This window comes from Hevea brasiliensis, chromosome 17 (genome assembly GCF_030052815.1).
Source record: "Hevea brasiliensis isolate MT/VB/25A 57/8 chromosome 17, ASM3005281v1, whole genome shotgun sequence".
NCBI classification, from domain to species: domain Eukaryota; kingdom Viridiplantae; phylum Streptophyta; class Magnoliopsida; order Malpighiales; family Euphorbiaceae; genus Hevea; species Hevea brasiliensis.
The window spans coordinates 1,316,664-1,340,731 of NC_079509.1; the positions used below are offsets into that span (position 1 = coordinate 1,316,664).

Here is a 24,068-nt window from a genome sequence, read left to right on the forward strand (position 1 = left end):
TTTAATGGTTTGCACGTTGCTTGCTGGTTTAGTGACTGGGGTTGGGAAACTGAGGTTAGGACTTACTAGGGACAGGAAAGACAAAACAGTGAAACCGCCACCAGTGCTCCAACAAAGAGAAACCCATCAGCTATTAATGAAAAGGCTCTATTTTGGATTATGTGTTTGCTGTTGTAGACAGCATTTTCTTAGCAGTGGAAGTGATGGCGGATTCTAATGTGTGTGTGTACAGTTGAGTGTTTTGCATGTTGGGTTTGATTCCCTCCATGTGGGGGACACCAAAAAGTATAAGTATTGTTATTATAAAATTAAAAAAGTCAAAGAAGAAATTAATGCGATGTAAATCTCCATGTATCATTAATTTAGAGTGGTAGAGAATGCAAATGCATTTGAACTAATAACATGAACTTGATTACTTGTAGGGCTGGGTTTCACGTAAAATTGAATTGAATTAAATTGTTAAATTTGAATTAATTAAATTTATAAATATTTTAAATCAAATCAAAATGTTAAAAAAATTAAATTGAATTAATCTAATTTGGTTCTGTTTGAATTGATAAATTTGGGATTTTCAATTTTATTTTATGATTTTTACTTTGATTCAACCCTGATTTTCACTTTATTTTATTATTTTTATTTTGAATTGAACATATCTTTATTTAATTCAGTTTAATTCAATTTTTTCAAAGATTTTATCTCTAAAATTGAATCAAATTGAAATAACCAAAAGACCTAAAAATTAAAATCAAATCAAATTATCTATTTATATCAATTAATTAATAAATCTCATGGTTATTATACAATTAAAAATATTAAATATTCACTAGTGAATGTGATTTGGATAAGTGCATAAAATAATCCATAGCAAAATGGAGAAGTTTGATAGGCCACCATACAATCAAAAGTGTCGAACAACATGGAAATATCCAAGAAACTCAACTCACAACTACTCCCAATCCTTCTGGTAGTTTTTATTCCAATAAGTCCGTTTTTTTTTAATTAAAAAAAGAAAACTGAGCCCATAGATATTTCATAATTATTACCCTTTGATTATATATTTCATATTTTCAGGAAAAATAATATATATATATATATATATATATATATATATATATATATATATATTGAAAAAATAGAATTCCATTGAAATTAAAGGCTTAAAGCCCATTACATAAGGACTGCATCCTAAAGGCAAATTACAAATCATGCCTTAAGCCTGACAGGAGTCCCATGGCCATTACAATCAACCCAAACCGCCCCCAGCCCACAAGAAAAAGGGAGTGTTTGGTTTGCTCATAGTGCAAATGATACCGATAAACATCAAAATAGATAAATGGTGTTTGATGTTTAAAAATAGATGATAATGGATAACCGATATAATACCCATCACCATAGTTTATATCACTCTATTTTTAGAATGTTTTCATCACCGATAAATGATATGATTTTATTTTTTATTTTGACCATATTACCCTTTTTTATTTAACTTGAAAATTAATATTATTAATATTTTTATTTTTTTATTTATAATTTTAATTAACGTATTTCAACTTTGTTAAAATATTTTTTATTAATAACATAAAATATAAAATATTTATTTATATCCAAAAACTTAAAATTAATTATAAATTTTTCTATTAACAATAATAATTATTTTATTATTTTATCTATATTTTTAAAATTATTTAATTATCTTAAAAAAATAATTATTTTCTTATTTCAATACTAAAATAAATTATATAATATAAAAGATTAATAATTATATATTTATTTAAATAATATAATATATTAATTTAATAATTATATATTTAATAATAAAATAAATAATATAATATAATAAATTTATAATTTTATATTTATTTAAATAATAAAATAAATTATATAATATATACCATTATTAGTCATTTCACATATTAACAGCAACAGTTAAATATAATTTTACCAAACACTTAATATAAATAAATTTATCATCACTATCACCTAACAAGAATACTATCACCAATGTATATCAGTTACAGATTAATTCAAACAAGCCCAAAGTCTCAAAGACCCGATCGTAAACCCTAACTGAGAAGGGTTAAGGATTTGGACCCAAACCCGCTCGGTAGGCAGACGCAGCGCTGCATCCAAAGCTAAATTCCATCTAGAAAAAAACCGCTTCTTTTCTTCCAGACATCCACCACCATGAGAGGGAGAACACAAAATGAAACTCACTCGTAGGCCCTTGCATGGCGTTTTGTTTGAAAGAAAAGGACCATGGTACAACAAAAACTCACGGTAATGAGCAAGTCTGAAGGTCCCAATAAAATAGAAAAGCACACAATCATGGTACTAGAATCACACCAAACTAGAGAGAATAAATAGGGAAGAAAGAGAGAGAGCTCATAGAGGGAGGCAATGGTCAAAGACAGGTCACCAACACTTGAACCTTCGAGGTCTCTCTGCCTTGGAACCATCGAATGAAGCGCTTTCTCTCATGCGATTCAAAGGCTCACACCAACCCCTCAGCAAATTCACAGCCATAGAGAACTCTATTGCCACTGAACTAAAAAACCAAGCCATCACAGGTGTGCCTAGGTCTCTTATAAATAAGCCTCAAACCTGCAAACAACCAAACAAAATCTAAAAAATATCTATAGTCCTTGGGCAGGGTGAGGGGACTCCCACACTGGGCTGGGGAAAGAGAGCCATCCTCCGTCCAAAGGGCAGGAGATGGTCAACGAAACTCTACAGAAAAAACCTAAAGTCTCAGAGGGAAAAAAGCAAAAGAGGGAAAAGAAAGCGACTTTAATCTCTGTTTAAATGGGCATGACCATTGCTCAGAGCGCATAAATAGCAGTGAAAAGTAAATTAAAATTCAGTAGTAGCTACTAGCTAGCTACATTTCGAACATCAACAAAATAAGAATCGAAGCATCTGATTATTTATTGATTCTCCTATTCATCCTTTCACATATCATACACACATAATGAATTAGCTATATGCATTTCTTCAATTTTGTAAACTCCTAATTTACTCTCACTTCAACTTTGATCATCATTCTTCACATTAATAAGAAAGTTATTTTGCCTTTCCTCCTTAATAATCTTTACCTCAAACTCATAATTGGAAATACTGGAAATATAATGTATTAAAAAGATTCTATTAAAGAATTAAAAAAAATGAAAGAGATTAGATTTTTCCTCACATAGCTTGGCCAAAACCCTTAACTTTTTTTTCCCTTTTTTTTTTATTTGCTTCAATTTCTCCAGTCGACACTCTAAAATTCCAATTGAAGTCATAAGAAGGCTGAAAATTCAAGGAAAGAAAGGAGAAGTGTTAAAGGATAACCTACCTTGCTTGGCCGATCTACCTCCCTCTCCAAATCCCCTCTTTTTCTTCAGAACACAACTACTATATGATGAAGATAGTAGAATTGGGGAAAGAAAATTACTTTAGTTCAGTTTCCTTCAGAAAATGCAAAGCATAGATAAAAAGTTAAGGAGAATGGTCATCCACAAGGATATGAAAGTGGTCTACGTAAATTTCCAACGTATATGAACACGAAAGATAACACTGACAAGAATTTGGCCCAATAGGCAAGATTGGTTTCAAAGTTACTCAAGCGGAATATGGAAAAGTTTGGAAGGCAGAGAGGGGGTTGCCAAGCCCATGATGAATATGCCTTTTTCCGCTTACAATATCAAAGTTTTCTTGAGCTTGTACAATAACATTCTAGCATGGCTCCACCTCCGCCATTAACTGGAAAATTAATCACAGAGGCCACTTTAGCTTATTTCTGCTCTGCTCATGCCATCTAGGAATAAATTATTATTTAAAACAGAAAAAAAAAAATCAGGGATCCCTTTCCTCTACAAGTTGAGTTTAAGCAACTGAGAAATGCTAACAAAGCTAAATGCAATTTCCAATAAATGGAAGAAATTGTTCATTAGGACTGTTTTTCAGACTTGATTGGAGAATCGGCATTGCCCCTTCATCAATGGCAGAAATGAGGATTAAAGTACATGGAGGATAAATTCCATTAGCTGAGTTGTTTCATTTCCGTCTGCAATTTATTACAATAAAATGATTCAATTTTAATTTTATTTCAAAAAAACCCTCTATCCTGTCATAGCAATGGCAAGTTTTCAAGTTAGAAAGAATAAAATTACCCTTTTATCCATCTCTCAAAAATAAAATTACATTTTATCGTTTTTTCCATTCTTTTTTTCTCTCTCACCTTAATAATCAAATTAATTAATAATTTTTATCAATAAAATTATTTTATTTTATTCATTAATATAATTATTAATTATATATATTATTTATTATTATTATTATAAAAAATATATAGAATTATTTTATTTGATTGTGGATGGTTGAGTTATTTTAATAAAATAATATTTTAAATATTATAATGTTGATAATTAAAAAAAAAGAGAGAGAGAAAAAGAATCTAAACCGTTTCCTGATCTCAGTAATGCAAATTACTCTTTAATCCTTAGTTAATGGTGATTGTTTAATTTATTAATGAACTCAATGAAATAAGACTTAAATTTAATTATTTAATTTAAATTATATTTTAGAAAATTGTTTTTTAAAATTCAAGAGAATAAGTAAATTATTTGACATTTGACTTAAATTATTTAGTTGAAATAAAATTTAGAAAATAGTATTCCAAAATTAAAGGAATAATAGATTATTTATTGATAAACTCAATTAAAGTTTAATAACTGTCACGACCCAACCTATGGGCCGGACCGGCACTAGGACCTGGGCCAACCTAAAGCCCCCGAGGCCCGTAGTAAGCCTAACTGTTCATTAACCCAACTCTAAGGCCCATTTGGGCCCAATTTCAAGAAAACAAACGGACAGAGTCCGGCCATAAAATGGACTTTCCAACGGGGAGTTTTCGACTCACCCGACCTGTAAACACAATATATATAGTCAATTGGGGAGCTCAGCTCACCCTCCACATACTCATCAACATAATAATAAATGGGAGCTCAGCTCCCTCATCCAATCCATCAAACATGCATAGCATATTAAGTTTACAGGTCCAAAAATAATAATTTAGTTTACAGACCCAAATCAAATAAACATTTCTAACACATGCGAAAATTCTAGGAGTTTATAGAATTACACAAACATAAATAAATGACCTGCGAGGGAGAAAGCAGGTTAACCTCAAAAATATCCTCCTGTGGCCTGGAAAAATTTTTGAACAGAAGTGAGCGTTCGACTCAGAGAGTAAAATATCAATTTTAACCATAATCTCTATAACTATCTAGTACTAATGCAACCTGTGGAGTGAAATGCAACAGCAACAACATTTTCACATCATAACATCAAAAAGGTAATTTGGAGCACTCACACAACCTGTAGCATCAATCATAGTATATGGGAGCTGATCCCCTATACAGCCCTCTTAAATCCAACCTGGTGTCAGCGAAGAACTCAAGCCGGACTTTCGCTTAATAAAACAAATCGAGGGTCCTAGCGAAGAACTCAAGCCGTGACTACCCCTCGAAGGATCGGGTTCCAGCGAAGAACTCAAGCCGTGACTACCCGTCCTATCCATAGTCCACACCACATCACACGCACGCCAACGCACGCACACTGCTCCAAATTACCACAACAACATCATGGCACTTTAATAGTTATCAGTGCATCATAAATCGTGCCTAGAGTTTAACTACATAAATATATGCATATAAGTGATGCATGGGCATGCTGAACATATAATAATATCGAAATTACAATTAAAATTAATATTTTACTCACAGACTTGACGACCATCACCGTGGCGGTGGGCGGAGGAAGAAGGTCGTCTCACACGACAATTATATTACAATTATTTAATACAATTGACTCAATACAATTCAAGAAAAGACCAATTACGTCCTAAGTCGTGCCGAAAATCCGGCAGAGTCTCCCCTATACCTAGGACCTACCCAACCTGCAAAAGGGCTCAAAACACACTTCTATATTCACAATCCATATGTCCACAACTCAATCACATCACACAGCCCCTCCTGGGCCCATCAAATCAATCATCCATCACAGTATGTAATATTTCAATTTAGTCCTTATAATTGATCATTTTTGCAAAAACTGCCCAAACAAGTTCTAAAAATTCTAAAACTTTGCCCCGCAGTCCTTAGCAATATTACTAAGCTATTGCAAAAAGAATCATAATTTTCTAAGCTACCACGAATATTTTATGGATTTTTAATCCTATTTAAGCACTAGAAAATTATGAAAAAGCAAGGTTCGGGTTTACCTTTGCCAATTCTGACTTCGGAAACGTGCTCGGGACGTCTGACAATGGGGGGCTAGCCAAAACTTCGGTCCATTCGAGACTTTTCCAGAACGGTCCATTCGCCGAATTTCGCAGACTTGGCCAATCGTCGAATTTCCGCGAATCGAGGATACCTACACGAAGCCCATAACACGGGGGTTAGTACATAAATTTTTCAGAATTTTCTAAGCTCATTAAATGCTCGGAAAAACACTGCGAAGTTCCGTGGGACCCACCGAAAAACGGTGTCGAAAAAATTCGAATTTTATGTTGCCGCGAAGCTCTCGACGAGTGGAGCGTGCTGGTACCCTCGGTTTTCTCGTGGGATTCACGGTTTTCGAGAAATCTAGCCCAAAGGTCGAAATGGGCTAAAAACTTCCCGAGCAAAAATTGGACAAACCGCTTGATGGATTTCGGCGTTCTTGGTGTCTATGGAAAGCTCTCGCCGAGTAGATGATTTTAGACACAAGACCCGGTCCAATTGGTGGCCGGATCAGCCGGAGAAGCCGAAACGCCACGCGCGCGAGGGAGGGAATTCGCGAGCTGCCTGCTTCGGCGCACTACCGGCTAGGGTGGCAAGGTGGCGCGCCTACTGGGTGGTGGGGAGGTGGTCATCGACGGCAGGGGAGGGAGGAGAGAGAAAAGAGAGAGAAAAGGGAGAGGGAACGACGCCCGCGGAGAAGAAAAAGGGAAGGGAGCCGGTCCGATTCGACCGGTCCGATCTGGACCGGTTCGATTCGGCCGGTTCGAATCGAAATACAAAATTTTAAATTTTTACTCTGCCTTGGGACCAAAAACGAGGTCCAAAAATTCCGAAAAAATTTCAGAAAACTCAGAAAAATACGTAGACTCCAAATATATTTTTAGTTTTGCCACGTGGTCTTTAAATTAATTTTTAAAAATCATCAAAGTTTATATTTTCAGAAAATCGAACCCGATTTTTAAAATCCGAAAAATCTCAAAAAAATTCCTAAAATTTAAATAAAATTAAAATACCAAAATGCTCATAAAATTTAAAATTTTGGGGTGTTACATTCTTCCCCCCTTACAGAAAATTCGTCCTCGAATTTTACACAAGGCAGAATAAAGCACATGATTATACATTGAACAAATAAGGGCACTTGCTACGCATGTCCCGTTCTGACTCCCAGGTGCACTCTTCCACTGACTGACTCCTCCACAAAACCTTAACCATAGGGATCTGTTTGGATCTCAACTGTCTCACTTGGTAGTCCACTATGGCTACAGGCTGCTTCTCAAATGTCAAGTTCTCTTTTAGCTCTATCACATCCGGCTGTAGTACATGAGAAGGATCTGGAATGTATTTCCTGAGCATGGAGATGTGAAACACGGGATGAACGTGAGAAAGATTGGGTGGTAGCTCCAACCGGTAGGCAATTGCTCCAACTCTATCAGTAACCTCAAAAGGTCCGATATACCGAGGTGCCAACTTGCCCTTCTTTTCAAATCTCATGACTCCCTTCATTGGAGAAACCTTCAGGAATACATAGTCGCCCACTGCAAACTCCACATCCCTCCGTCTAGGGTCTGCATAACTCTTCTCGCCATCTTGAAAGTCAAGCTGCTCTCGATTAAAGGAACTACCTCTGAAGTGTACTGCACTAGGTCTACATCATGCACCTTCGCTTCCCCCATTTCTGTCCAACACAGAGGAGACCTACACTTTCTTTCATATAGTGCCTCATAGGGTGCCATCCCTATGCTGGAGTGATAACTGTTGTTGTAGGCAAACTCCACCAAAGCTAGCTGCTCATCCCATTGACCTCCAAAATCCAAGACACTCATGCGAAGCATGTCTTCCAGTGTTTGGATCGTCCTTTCGGACTGTCCGTCTGTCTGAGGGTGGAAAGCCGCATCAAGTTCAATCAGGTGCCAAGTGCCTCCCGCAACTTTCTCCAAAATCGAGAAGTGAATCGAGGACCTCTCGCCGATATTATGGAAGCGGAACTCCATGCAATCGACTATTTCTCGAATGTAGAGTCGAGCGCATCGTGCTACGCGTAATATGTAGTCTTCACAGGTAAGAAGTGAGCTGATTTGGTCAAGCGGTCTACAATTACCCATATCGAATCATATTCTCGCGTGGTACGAGGCAACCCAGTCACAAAATCCATAGTGATCATTTCCCACTTCCATTCTGGGATAGGGAGTTCTTGCAGCTTTCCTGACGGTCTTTGATGTTCAAACTTCACCTTCTGACAAGTCAGGCACTTGGACACAAAGTCTGCTATGTCTCTCTTCATGCCATTCCACCAATAGCTATCTTTCACATCATGGTACATCTTGGTGGAACTCAGGTGGACATCGCGATGTGTAGTGTGCCTCTCGCATGATTTCATTCCTGAGGTTGTCCACATCGGGTACACATATCCTAGAACCTTGCACTAAGGCGCCATCATTGGCAAATCCAAATTCACCACCTTCACCTTGCTGTACTCTTTTTATAATCTTCATCAATCGTTGGTCTCTGTGCTGGGAAACTCTAACTCTGTCCCTCAAGTCTGGCCTCACTGAAAAGTGAGCCAACAATACCCCCTCATCTGAAAGATCTAGGATTAAACCTTGATCCATCAACTCATGTACCTCCTGAATCAATGGTCTCTTCTCTACTGAAATGTGCGCCAATGAAATCTAGCCCAAAGATCGAAATGAGCTAAAAACTTCCCGAGCAAAAATTGGACAAACCGCTCGATGGATTTCGGCATTCTTGGTGTCTATGGAAAGCTCTCGCCGAGTAGATGATTTTAGACACAAAACCCGGTCCAATTGGTGGCCGGATCGGCCGGATTTTGGCCGGAGAAGCCGAAACGCCGCGCGCGCGAGGGAGGGAATTTGCGCGCGATTTCCGACCGCTCAGCGCGGCCACCGGCCGGGTGGCAGGTGGCGCGCGGCCTACTGGGTGGCAGGGGAGGTCGCGGCAGGGGAGGGAGGAGAGAGAAAAGAGAGAGAGAAAAGGGAGAGGGAACGACACGCGCGGGGAAGAAAAAGGGAAGGGAGCCGATCCGATTCGACCGGTCCGATCCGGTCCGGTTCGATTCGGCCGGTTCGATTCGAAATACAAAATTTTGAATTTTTACTCTGCTTCGGGACCAAAAACGAGGTCCAAAAATTTCGAAAAAATTCCAGAAAACTCAGAAAAATACGTAGACTCCAAATATATTTTTAGTTTTGCCACGTGGTCTTTAAATTAATTTTTAAAAATCATCAAAGTTTATATTTTCGAAAAATCGAACTCGATTTTTAAAATCTGAAAAATCTCAAAAAAATTCCTAAAATTTAAATAAAATTAAAATACCAAAATGCTCATAAAATTTAAAATTTTGGGGTGTTACAATAACACTTAAATTAATAATAAAAATAATAAAGAAAATGTAAATTAATGAATAACTTTATTAATAGATTTAATAAATATTAATTTTATTAAAAATAAATGGATCTTATTGATAATTAATTATTAATTAATTTAATCATAAAAATAAATAGAAAGTGGGTAAAATAATAATTTTTTATATATTTTTTAATCTGTTAATCTGTTGTTATAGGTTAAAGGAATTTTAATTTTTTAAATATAATTAAAGTTAAAGATTTTATTGTTACTGTAGAGACAAAATAAAACAACCTCTAAATTTAGGGATAATAATACAATTTACTTAAATATACAGTGGCCACATGTAGACACTTACTTAAAACTTGTTTTATGGCTGATGGGTATTTGCAAAAATAATAATAATAATAAATAAATAACAAAGTAAAACAAAGAAAAGATTGCCATTTGTCAAATCTTTAAAAGAATAAAGTCTAATTTCCTCCCAATATTTATTTGGGAGGTTGAATTTAATCCAACTTTTATTTTTGATTCAATTAATTCAGAAATTTTAATTTATGTCTAATTTAATCTAATTTTGAGGAAGGTGTAACTCACTCACCACTTTAATGCTTGAGTTGCTTTTTTTTTTTAATTTTTAAATATTTTTAAAATTAATTAATTTTTAATGTTAATTGTTTAGTTAATTATTTTTAATCTTAATTAATTAACTATAATTAGTTATTTTTATATTTTACTTTTTTAATATTAATTAATAATATGGAAATAAAAAAATAATATTTTTATATTTTTAATTTTATTTAATTATAATTTTCTAATTTTAAATTAAAAGCATGAAATACAAAAATTATATTTTGTCATTTAAATAATTAAATTTAATTAAAATTTTAATTAATTATATGAAAATATAAAGATATTTTTTATATTTTCAGTTTAATTAATAATATTGAATAATAAAAATAATATTTTTATTTTTTATTTAAATAATTATATAATATAAAAATAATATTTTAATATTAAAAATAATTAAATATTAAAAAATAACACATATTACTTAATTTAACTAATTTAAACATAAATTAAAATTTATAAATTAAATTAAATTAAAAATTAAAAATAAATTAAATTAAACTTCTTCAATAAATTCAAGAGATGAGCTTTATTCCAGTCTTTAAAACATACGTCACTTTTCAGACATTGTTACTTCCGGCTCAAGAGGGGTAACTCTGTAAAAAAAAATAAAATAGAAAAAAGACGCTGGTGTTAGCCCTTCTAATCCCCTGTTTATGATAATTTAGTAAGTAATAATTTTTTTAAGAATGTAGGCACCATTTATTTTGAAAAAATAATTGGTATATAAAAAATATTTTCTGTAAATTATTTTTTAAGAAAATATTTTTCATTAAAAAATTTTTACTATTTAATTGCAGTATAAGTGCTTATATAATATACATGTATTTATATAATAAAATTGTTAAAATTTAGCAAATGGCTTCATTTTTTAAAAAAGAAAATTATTTTTCTTAAAACGAATTAATTTTTCTTTAATTAGAAAACTATTTTTTATTAATATATTTTTTTAATACTCTAAATATTAAAAATATATATAAAATATATATCTTTTCAGAAAATAAATGAAGCCGAAACAATAAAATATTAGAATATGAACATAAAAGAAACATTTCACATTCATTAATCATGGTATAAAAAGAGGCAGATTCAACAAAGATAAACGAAATTCTCCACAGAATGCGAAGAAATTGGTTAAGGCTATTAGGATTAAGAATAGCCATGTGTCCAAATTGTAATTGTAAATAAAGATTTTTGATAAGCGGATGAGATTGAGAAGCCTTACACATGACATTCTGAGATGAAATTTAGGTTTAAAATTAGTGTAAATCCAAGCTACTCCTGAATTGATGCGCTGTCACGTGCTGATTAGAATTAGGAAGAACTGGTAAAAGCTTAACAAGAGCATTCCCATTATGGTTTTCTTGGAGAGCCATTCTTTGTCCTGAAGTTTGTTTCTCTGTGACAATGTCTATTTTCCTGAGATTTTCCTCTGTCCTTTCTCCTTTCTTTCCTCCCAAACATGAAATTATCGTATTATTTGATGGGATTGACTTTCCTCTTCAGCTTCTTGATTCTCTATTCTCGGAGGGCATTTGACATCTCAAACGACCTGAGCCTTCATCGATGGTTCCCACTTCAAAAGGGTAACTTTCTAATTAATCAACACAATGTCCTTATGTTCCCGTTAAAAGAACAAGGAAAAAGTTCCATTTCTCCATTTTCTTATGTTCCTTGCCTTTTTTCAATTTTCAGAAGATACTTGTAACTTGTTCAGTGGTCACTGGGTTCATGATCTGAGAGGGTCTCAATATACAAATGTGAGCTGCTTATCAATCCCTGACTCCAAGAATTGTTTCAAGCATGGGAGGAAAGACACAGATTTCTTGAAATGGAGATGGAAACCTGATGCCTGTGAGCTTCCAAGATTCGATCCCAGGATTTTTTCGCAATAGTTCGAGGAAAGACAATGGCATTTATAGGAGATTCAGTTGCTCGGAATCATGCCGAATCGCTTATTTGTCTCTTATCCCTGGTTAGTTTGTTTTTCTTTTTCCTATTTACCATATATCTCTAGGACCATGATGTATCGCGTTCGAGCCTCAATCAGAGACTTCTTTAGCTGTAACAAAGCTGATAAATGTTGCAGGAGGAAGTCCCAGTGAGCACGTACAGAGATGTTGATGATCGGTTTCGAACTTGGCACTTCCCTAACAATAACTTCACTCTCATGGTCCTATGGACTAGGTTCTTGGTGACGGGCGAGGAGAGAGTGATCAATGGAACAAATTCTGGTTCCTTTGATTTGCATCTAAGCAAGATTGACCAGAATTGGACAAGTAAACTCCCCGAAATGGACTATGCAATAATCTCAGACGTGCATTGGTTTTATAGGAAGCACTTCTTATATGATAATGAAAATATGATAGGGTGTATATATTGCGGCGAACCCAACATCAAAAGCTATAGTCTTGAGTTTGCCCTTGAGAAGATAACAAGACTTGTGCTTAACTACATCAACGAGTGCAAAGAATGCAAGAGCTTAGTGACCTTGTTAAGAACATACTCACCAGCACATTTTGAGAATGGGTCATGGAACACAGGAGGGAATTGCAACAGGACAAGACCTCTCCAAGAATCAGAGATTAGCATGGAAGGTATAGATTGGAAGCTTAGAAGCATTCAAGTGGAAGAGATAGAAAAGGCAAGAAAAGTAGAGAAGAAAGGGAAAAGATTTGGGGTTTTGGATGTCACCAGGGCTATGCTAATGAGACCTGATGGTCACCCTGATGCTTATTGGGGTAATAAATGGATGAAAGGTTATAGTGATTGTGTCCATTGGTGCATGCCAGGCCCCATCGATGCATGGAATGATTTATTAATGGCATTGCTTAAGGGATACATTGATTCCTCTAAACTTAGAGAGATAAATCAATGAGAACTTCTCTAATCTACAATATTTGTAGAAGCTTTACTAGCTTTGACCTCAAGAATGCATATCATAGATTTAACATTAAGTGTGTACAGTAAAATTTATTTATTTTATGCTTAAATTACATATTTACTTATATATATATATTTTAAAATTTTAATGAATCAATTTTAAATAAAAAAACAAAATTTATTATCCAAAATGCAATAGGAAAAGAATAATAGCTATAGTTACATGAGGCTAATAAAAGAATACAATAATGAATTTTTTAACAAATAATTTTTTTTTTCATATTGTAAACTCAACTCAATTTAAATTCATATTATAAATAAAAATCTTTATTTCTTGGTATTAAGTGGATTTTTTTTTAAATCTATAAACAGTTCAATGAGCTTAATAATAACCAGGAGATTATATATCAAAAAGTATTATTTAGTACATATTTTTTATTGTAAAAGTAATAAATTCACAGTTGATAATTAAAATACTTTAATCCGAGTTTTTGTTTTTAAATTTTTTAAGTAGAGGAAAACAAGTTACCTATTTCTTCATTGTTCTGTGATAAAAAAAATTAATTTTTTTATTTATCATCATATAAATTAAATTTTTATATTACATATTAATGGTATATAATTATTTTAAAAAAATATATTTTTTCTCTATTCTGGGGCATATGTGTATTCTTAATCAATTAAAAAAAAATTATTTCTTTTATATTCTAAAAAAAGTGATTTCTTTCATATTTTAGACATCCTTCAAACAATAAATTTAAAAGAAAGAAAGAAAAAATACTCACTTATAAAATGAAATATCAATCATATTACAGTAAAATTTTCAATTTCATCGTTTATTTTTAAAATCCTTTTAAAATAAATAAACGGAAGTACTAATCACGTGACTGCACGTGATACGCCGATGCAATGGCGGTATTCGGTGTTCGCGCGATTACGGCTATAAAATCCCCCAGTTAAAAGTACCCCTTGACTTTGATCACTGCTAAAGAAGCTAAAATTGAAAAGATGAAGTCTTCGAAGCGAGCGGCAACAGAGAACAACAGAGGCATAAGTGGGCACATGTATACCCTTCACCAGCGCCTCTTTCACGCTCTCAGCCTCGGCACAAGGTTTCATTCTTTTGGATTTCAATTCTTTCAATTTGAAGTTATATTGCTGATGTTTCTTTTCAATTTGACAATTTTATCGTAAATATTTTTCTTCGTTTCAAATTCATTGTATTTTTAATTGGAGTAGACGATTCCTGTTCATTTCTATTCGTTTCTGGCAGAGTTTATGATGGTAAGGAATCAAAATGGCAGTGTACGGATATTGAGATACAGAGACACGTAATTCGGTCAATTGCTTCCTTTCTTGATTGTATTTCAGGAGAAACTTTGCAACATCCTCTAGTAAAGGTATGGACTATGGACTGATGATAAGAATGGTTGGATAAAGATGGCATTTAGTTTTGTCCTGATTAAGGGTAGTGGGCTGATTAATTGATCGTTTTACTTGGAAGATCTTTTGGGTTCTTATGGAACTTGCTATGTGTATCTTTGGTATTTGCATTTGAGTAATTTTTTGAGAATAATTGTTTCATTAGTTCTTTTTGTGTTTTGCCTTCAATTTTCAGGATTCACTTGCTGATATAGTTGGGGCAATAGTATGGATTCTTCAAAATAAAAGCAAGGCCATATTAAGCATGGCAACTAATGTGGTAGTAAATTTGATCAACGTTATACCCAATTCGTTATTGCAGTCTTACTTGTCAGATATGGTCCATCCTTTGTCATCCTTGTTATTGTCTCATCAAGTAGATGTATCTATTTCATGTGCCACTGCATTGAATATGATCTTTTCAAATCTGAGCATGAGAGGAGAGAAAAAGGTTTGGGATATTCTGATTGAAACAGAAACTGTTTCTCGCATTGTTAGTGGCATATGGGAATTTTCTGATGGTGTTATGCCAATTGAATATTTCCAAGAGATGACTTCGCTCTTGAGTGCAATACTGCATCGGTGGCCTGCATCACGGTATAATGTCTGGAATGATGCTAAATTGTTGGAAGTCTTGGAAGCTATGTGTGTAAAACCTGATTTCTCTGTTAAGGTTGCAGTTTTGAAGCTATATTGTACAATAGGTATCATTTATGTGCATTGAACTTCTTATCTTCTCTCTCTCTCTCTCTTCTCCTCCTTCCCCTCCCCCCCTCAACAAAAAAAAACCCAACCCAAAACCCCTCAAAAAGTCTTCTATTATTACAATTGTTAGAATCAAATCTGGCAATTAAATGGGCCTTTCCTTTGTATGCCAGCACTGTGTGGCAATGGGGCCAAGAAACTTCTAGGAAAAGGAGAATCCCTTCTACAAATTATGGTTCTCTGCATGGGAAGATCTCACCCTCTTTCTGTTCGGACTGAGGGATTTAGACTTGCCCAATGTTTAGCGGTAATAATTGTAACTTCTTGTTTCACAAGATGTCCAACTGTGAAATATTAACTATAAGTCATTTTATGTCTTCTATTGCTCAGAAAAATGAAGAGGGGTGTTTAAAAATGATGAGCTTATGCTGTGAGCCTATTGTTAAAGCTATAATTGATGGAATGACTGGATGGACCTCTCATTCAGGGAAGATTGCCAATGACCAAATGTCTTTGCTAGTGGAAGCTTGTCATTTGGCTTTGATAAGTCGCTGGGCAGGGGAGCATCATGATTTCTTGTGGCAGCAAGGGATTGACAGGGTCCTCCTTAATCTTCTTCTAAATGACTTTCAAGATGAACCACCACAAAAATTGTTGTCACCAGAAGAACAGTTATCTATAGCACAAGAGGGTCTCAAGGTCAATTTTCTTCTTGGTTTGAGGCCATATGTTTGGGACATTCTTGGTTGGCTTGCTATACATTGTAGGGAGGATTTCAATCCTAGCATGCATGGCCGTGAACGTAGAATTGACATTCTTATTACATGTGCATGGTAATATGCTACTTACTTCTTATCTATCATATAATTATAATTGAAATTGTCTTTGTAGAAATAGATGATTATTCTTAATTTCAATTAATCTGTACATGGGTATATATATACAATTGATTCCTATAATTTTATTCTACTAATTAGGAAGAAATCCTAAATAGGAATACAGAATACAAAATATACAAAGAAATAATATAGTGATTGACTTTCCATAACACTCTCCCTCAAGTTGGAGCATAGATGTTAATCATGCTCAACTTGTTACAAATGTAGTTAATCCTAGCTCCATTCAGAGTTTTTATGAAAATATCTCCTAACTGTTCTCCAGTTTTGATGTGTCCTGTTGAGATGATCTGTTGTTGAATCTTTTCATGAACAAAGTGACAATCAATCTCAATATGTTTGGTCCGCTCATGAAACACCGGATTAGAAGCAATATGGAGAACAACTTGATTATCACACCACAATTTCGCAGGCAGGCAGGTCTTAAAACCTCTCTCATCTAGTAATTGAAGTATCCACATTACCTCACATACTGATTGTGCCATGGCTCTGTATTCGGATTCAGCACTAGATCGAGAAACTACACTCTGCTTCTTGCTTCTCCAAGATACCAAATTTCCTCCAACAAAAATGCAATATCCAGTAGTTGACCTCTTATTAACCTTAGATCTAGCCCAATCAGCATATGAAAAACATTCAACATTCAAATGTCCATGATTACCATATAACAAATCTCTTCCTGGAGCGCCCTTCAGATAACACAAGATTTGTCCCAAGGCTTCCCAATGAGCAACAGTTGGGGAAGATATAAACTGACTTCACACACTAATGGCATAAGCAATGTCAGGACGAGTGACTGTAAGGTAGTTCAATTTTCCTATCAATCTCTTGTATCTCTCTGGATCTTCAAACAACTCACTATCCTCTGCTAACAGTTGTAAATTTGGAGTCATTGGTGCACTACAAGGTTTAGCACCTAATTTTCCTGTCTCTGTCAATAAATTGAGGACATATTTTCTTTGAGACAAAAAAATACCTTTCTTACTTCTCATAACTTCAATACTCAAGAAATACTTTAACAATCCCAAGTCTTTGGTCCGAAACTGGGTTTGGAGGAAGGTTTTAAGCGATGAAATACCTGCAAAGTCACTCCCAGTGATGACAATGTCATCCACATAGACTACCAGGAGAATTAGACCAGTCTCAGATTGCCTATAAAATACTGAGTGATCACACTTACTCTTTTGCATACCAAATTCTTGTACTGCTTCACTGAATCTCCCAAACTAGGCCCTAGGACTTTGTTTTAAGCCATAAAGAGACTTCCGAAGCCTACAGACTTTACCTAACTCCCCCTGAGAAACAAACCCAGGTGGTTGCTCCATATACACCTCCTCCTGAAGATCACCAAGAAGGAAAGCATTCTTGATATCTAATTGGTGCATGAGCCAATCATATGTAGCTGCTAAAGAGATAAACAAGCGAACAGAAGTAAGTTTAGCTACAGGAGAAAAAGTGTCAGAGTAATCAACCCCGTATGTCTGAGCATATCTTTTTGCTACAAGGCGTGCTTTTAACCTAGCCACAGAACCATCAGGATTTACCTTTACTGTAAATACCCATTTGCAACTAATAGCTTTCTTACCAGTGGGCAAAAGCAACAGTTCCCATGTATCATTAGCATCTAAAGCCTCAATTTCCTCTTTCATAGCAGCACACCAGCCAAGATGAGACAGTGCCTCACCAACAGTGTTAGGGATAGGAACAGAGTCTAAAGAAGTAACAAAACACCAAGAACAAGAAGACAATTGATTATAAGAAACAAAAGAAGAGATAGAGTAAATACATGAACGTTTACCTTTACGAAGAGCAATGGGTAAGTCTAGATCAGAATCATGATCAGTATGAGGTACAGGATCTCCCAACGAAGTAGCTGGTGGAGGATCTGAGTTAGGAATCTCCAATCTCCTAGAATAAACATGAACAACGGGAGGTTGAGTAGGTCTAGAGACAGAAGGAACAGACTGTTGGAGAGGACTAGACATTGGTTGGACAGTATATATTAAGAGATCATCCTCCTCCCCCCGACTCTCATACACAAATGATTGAGGAAAAAAATGGAGTGGACTAAAAAAATGTGACATCTGCAGAAACAAGATAACGATTAAGAGTAGGAGAGAAACAGCGGTACCCTTTTTGCAGTCGGGAGTATCCAAGGAAGACACATTTGAGAGATTTTGGATCCAATTTAGTAACTTGTGGACGAACATCACGCACAAAACAGGTACAACAAAAAATACGGGGTTCAACAGGAAACAAAGATTTTGTAGGAAATAAAGCAGTATAAGGAATATCCCCATTAAGGACAGAAGACGGCATACGATTGATAAAAAAACATGCCGTATAAATTACATCCGCCCACAAGTGTTTAGGAACTTTCATCTGAAAAAGAAGAGCACGAGTTACCTCAAGAAGATGCCGATTTTTTTCTTTCGGCCATGCCATTTTGGGATGGGGTATCCACATAGGAAGACTGGTGAAGAATGTCATTTTGTGTCATATAAGACTGAAATTGTGCTCAAAAGTATTCTTTGGCATTGTCACTTCTTAATATGCGCACAGAAATATTAAATTGAGTTTTGATTTCATTACAAAAGGCACAAAAGATAGAAAACAACTCAGAACAATTCTTCATTAAATATAACCAGGTGACACGAGAGTAATCATCAACAAAAGTAACAAAATAACAAAATCTAGTTTTAGAAGTAACAGAATAAGGACCCCAAACATCAGAATGAACTAACTCAAAAGGGGATGAAGCCCGTTTATTGACTCTAGACACAGAAGGCAAACAATGATGTTTTGCAAACTGACACGACTCACATTCTAGTAATGATAAAGACTGAAACTGAGGACATAGTTTTTTCATGGTTGACAAAGAAGGATGACCTAATCTACAATGAGCTTCAATAGGTGTTAAGGTACTGGAGCAAACAAGCGACCGCGGTATATGATTTTCCAGAATGTAGAGACCACCTGACTCACGTCCTCTACCAATAATCTGTTTCGTCGTAAGATCCTAAAACAAACACTGGTCAGGAAAAAAGTAAACAGAACAATTTAAGATACGAGTAAGTTTACTAACAGAAAGTAGATTAAAAGAGAATATTGATAGACACAAAACAGATGACAAAGAAATTGACGAAGTCGGGTTTGCAGTTCCAGAACCCATGACACAAGAAGTAGAACCATCAGCTAAAGTAACAGTAGAGGAAGCGAGATTAGACTGAAAAGCAGATAGAAAATTAGAATTACCTGTCATGTGATCTGTCGTACCAGAATCAATAACCCATTTGGATGAAGAAGACACAAGGCATGTAGTGGATTTACCTGACTCAGCGATCGCAGTGACAGGGGAACTGGTAGGCTTTAGAGATGCCTGATACTGGGAAAACTGTGCAAAATTCTCTGCAGATACCAAAATAGTTTTCTCAGAGGAAGATATCAGAGAATCTTCTCACGCCATATTTGCCATCTGTGATCGCTGATTTTTTCTCTGAAGTTGTAGACAATTATATTTTGTATGGCCAGACTCATGGCAATAATAACAAATGACTCCTCTTGAGTTCTGATTAGAACTAGCCTCTCCATTACGCTGATTACTTCTGTTGCCTATAATTCCTCCTCTACTTCCTCTTCTATTATTTGGATTACGGCTAATAAGAGCACTACTGGCAAGCTGTGAAGATTGGGTACTTTCTGTATGAAGGACCCGTGTGAACGTTTCATGCAAAGAGAAAATCTCAGAACTGGAGAGAATCTGAGATTTAGCAGTCTCATACTCTGAAGGGAGGCCTGCAAGAAAACTCATAACAGCCAGTTACTCCCGTTGGACCTGTTGAACTTTTACATCAGGATTAAAAGGTAACAATACATTAAGTTCCTCATATACCCATTTAAAATCCATAAAATAAGCCGTGACAGACTTATCCTCTTTCTCAGTACGGTAGAATGCCAAACAAACATCATAAATACGGGAGATATTCCCTTTACCAGAATACAGAGTAATCCATCAATTCCTTAACAAATTCACAGTGATTAATTAAACTAATTACCTCACTGTGAATCGAGTTTCGAAGCTGCAAAAACAACCGAGCATCCTCCCTTAGCCAAGTTTGTCGTGTATCATCCGTAGGTGGATCTTTAGTAAGGTGATCATCCTTATCAATGCTACGCAAATAGACCCTAACAGTCTTACTCCACTCCAAGTAATTCGAACCATTAAGTTTGTGTTCCGTGATCGTAGTTATCACCGGAATCACATCAGAAATAACATTCTTATTTTTTGCCATTTGTTAAGACAAAGAAAACTAACCGAAACGCTAATCCAAAGGGCTTACAACAGCAAAATAACCCAAAATCACAAATCAAGCAAATACCAAAATAGGATCTGAGAGCCAAACCTCAGAAGTTCTTTAATGGTATATTGGATCAGGCAACCGCACACAGTGGTAGAATGAGAAGGTTGAGGCGACGCTGGCGATGTTGATCAGAGTCGAAACGGCCGGTCGGCGGCCAAGGTCTCTCCTGAGTTGAGTGGTGAGAACAAATAGATACCATGTAGAAATAGATGATTCTCCTTAATTTCAATTAATCTGTACATGGGTATATATATACAATTGATTCCTATAATTGTGTTCTACTAATTAAGAAGAAACCCTAAATAAGAAATCCTAAATAGGAATATAGAATACAGAATATACAAAGAAACAATATAGTGATTGACTTTCCATAACAGTCTTGATTATTTTCGTGGGTGTTCAATATGTCTTTTGGGTCTTTTATTTCTAGGACTGAAATTTGTCCAATTGCCATTGTATATTTTGTTTGTTTGTTGGCAGCATATCTTTCATGGATTCAATTCGTAAAGGGCACCAAATATGTCAAAATGACATAGCTGATACCTTCAGAAGTGAAGCAGCATCAAGGGCAGTGATGATGATGATTTATTCGCCTTGCAAATATATTGCATCAAAAGCAAGATTCATACTGTATGAAATTCTAAGGCCAGCTAGCAAGAAGTATCTAAAACGCTTACTGCATATGCTAAATAATACACCATCCGAGGATAATTTTGGAATGCCGAACATGCTTCAAACTAGCATTAACTTAGTGGCTTTGGTATGTTATTCTGGTATACCATATTATCAAAGTGATATTGTTAAAAATGGAGGAATCCAGGCACTTATGGATTTGATATGGTGGTGCTTAAGAAATGATATCCATATAGGAAGGTGGAGTCTTGCTCCTCATTTGCATAATATATTAAGTGAGAGGACTTGTTGCTGGGTATGCAAAGAAGACTGGGAAGGCAATAACATTCTTTTATTTTATGGTCTGTGGGGATTAGCTGAATTGATGCACTCTGGATCTTGAGAAATAATGTATAAATTTTTGGTGGACAACTGGATTATACTGAAGCTGAATTTGTTAGCACACTCCAGGAGATATGCAGTGACAGTACCTCTCCTGGAATAAAATGGTATGGTGCATTCATTCTAAATTATTTTGGATTTTATGGTTTTCCATGTAAACTTGGGAGGCGTATTGGGAAAGCACTTAATGTGAATGAATATGCAGATGTGCAACTCATTCTCACAAATGGGAACTCTTTGAGTGTCCATGGTGTCATTCTTTCTGCTCGATGTCCATCATTGTTGCCTCCTGAAGAAATGCCTGGTTATGAGAAAGCGTCAATGGTTCTTCAGTAGGATATGACACAGAGAGGAAGTGTGGAAAGTTTCATAAAGAAATTCGTTTATCTTCACATGTGGATAACCTGGCATTGGCTAAGTTGTTGGAATTTGTTTACATGGGATATCTAAATGCAGGAGAGGAACTTTTGAAGAAAGTGAAATTTCTTGCAAAACGCTGTAGTTTACAACCTCTGTTAATAATGTTTGGCAGAAGGCATCCCAAGTGGGGCACCCCCTTCCCCAGATATGATCTATCTCTTGTGCTTGCTCCAGCTGGGCATTATTTTTAAATGCGGCTTGCTTCTTAATCTTCACAAGGACATCTTGATATTATGTTCAGCTTTTTTCATGTTATTTATTTTCATGAGTAAATTACCTTAACCTCCATCACGATTTCTTAAATGTCACTTGCACCAAATAGGTACAGGTTGAGCAATTTGTGGCTTTTTGTTCAAAAGGCAACTCTATTAATTGAAGAATATTTCCAGATGAATGTTTGATTTTGTAGTTTAGAGGAATATTCACTTTCCAAATTATGGACTCTAATTTGATTTGTTTCTGGATTCAGGGACATTGTCTTGGAGGCTAAAGCAACCGAATCAATATGTTGGAGATGTAATGTATGCTCTAAATCAGTGCCACATATGCATTGTCATAAAGTTGTGCTGTGGTCAAGTTGTGATTATCTGCGGGCCTTATTTCAGTCAGGCATGCTGGAGAGGTGCTTACATGACTATTATATTGTAACTTTAGATGTGACATTTTTGTAGATTGACTTGATTCTGTGCCTCCATTGAACAACAAATTGTTTCTTTTTTGTCCTGATCTTTTATATTTTTGTCTCTCATGTCATTCTAATATTATTCATGGTCACAGCAACTCCCAAACCATAAAGGTGCCTGTGAGCTGGGAGGCCATGGTTAGGCTAGTGAACTGGTGCTACACTGATGAGCTGCCTATTCCTCCCTCTGGATGTTTATGGGATAATATGGACAGCGAGGAAAGGCTATCTGTGCTGCAACCATACCTAGAGCTTTGTTGGCTTGCTGAATTCTGGTTTTTGGAAGAGGTTCAGGATATCAGCTATAAAGTGATAGTATCCTGTTTGGATTCTGCAAGACATTTGTCTATTAAGATAATTAAAATCGCTGCCGATTTATCTCTGTGGAAATTAGTTGAAGTTACTGCAAATTTCTTGGCCCCTTTATATCGTCAACTTTGCCAATCTGGTGATCTTGAAGCACTGGATGAAGAAGTAATTGATATGATTCGTACAACTTCAGTTCGGCTCTCTCAAGAAGGATAAGCTATTCAAGTTCAAGATGATCTAAAATGCTTTGGATTTTTTGAAGGGTGGTAGATGTTGAAAACCGTGAAGAATGGGATATTAGAAAATTCTCTTAATGTGATGGGGTGTACAACAGTTAAGACTAAGCCTTTATCTAAAACCTTTTTTTTTTCTAACAGAAATCCCAAACTAGTTGGGGAATGGGATGTAAAATAGGTAAATTTCTTTCCTGTTATCGGGTTCGTTTATGTAGATATTGATGTGAGCAAACGGACTATGTTGAAGAAAGTGAAGAAGAAATGATAATAATTGATCCGTCGTATTACAAAGATTTTATTCCTTACGAGAAGCATTTTTTTTTTTTTTTGTTAAAAGTTAAAGGGCACATAGTTTAGCTTGCTTTGCGTTTTGGGCTTTGCTGTTAATTTACCAAAGTGCTCGTCTTTGTTGACCCAAAAGGGACATTGGTTTTCTAGATTTTTGCATATTGATTATTAGGAAATTTTTATTTAGACTCGGCTCATTATAAAATTAAATTATGATTATATAGGATTCACGTGTTTAATAGATAGGTATTACTATATATCTCTTATTATATATTTTATATCTTAAATTTATAATGAATAGGTATAGGTAAGAAAAATTATTGATTGTCTCACATTATATGATTAAAGTTTTAATTATTTATGTCATTCTTGCGAAGTTGAACAAAATTGCGTTTGTTTTGATTCCGAAAAAGAAGAATCCTGAGTTTGTTTCTGACCTGCGCCCTATTTATAATGAACAGGTTTAAGTAAGAAAAATCATTGATTGTCTCACATTATATGATTAAGGTTTTAATTATTTATGTCATTCTTAAGAAGTTGAATGAAATTACGTTTATTTTGATCTAGAAAAAAAAGAATCCTGAGTTTATTTCTAA

General features: G+C 35.0%; 1 protein-coding gene and 1 pseudogene across 1 annotated transcript; both read left to right on the forward strand.

Moving 5' to 3' along the window:
• Positions 1-11,710: 11,710 nt before the first annotated feature.
• LOC110638498 (xyloglucan O-acetyltransferase 3-like) lies at positions 11,711-13,182 on the forward strand (annotated as a pseudogene).
• Positions 13,183-14,095: 913 nt separating this feature from the next.
• Positions 14,096-23,489, forward strand: LOC131168712 (BTB/POZ domain-containing protein At1g04390-like). Its single transcript, XM_058139235.1, is given in 9 exon segments — positions 14,096-14,251; positions 14,413-14,539; positions 14,758-15,265; positions 15,440-15,573; positions 15,657-16,099; positions 21,004-21,533; positions 21,536-21,644; positions 22,427-22,579; positions 22,735-23,489. Coding segments are annotated over 9 exon segments (2,538 nt in total). The 5' UTR covers positions 14,096-14,147; the 3' UTR covers positions 23,165-23,489.
• Positions 23,490-24,068: the final 579 nt, after the last annotated feature.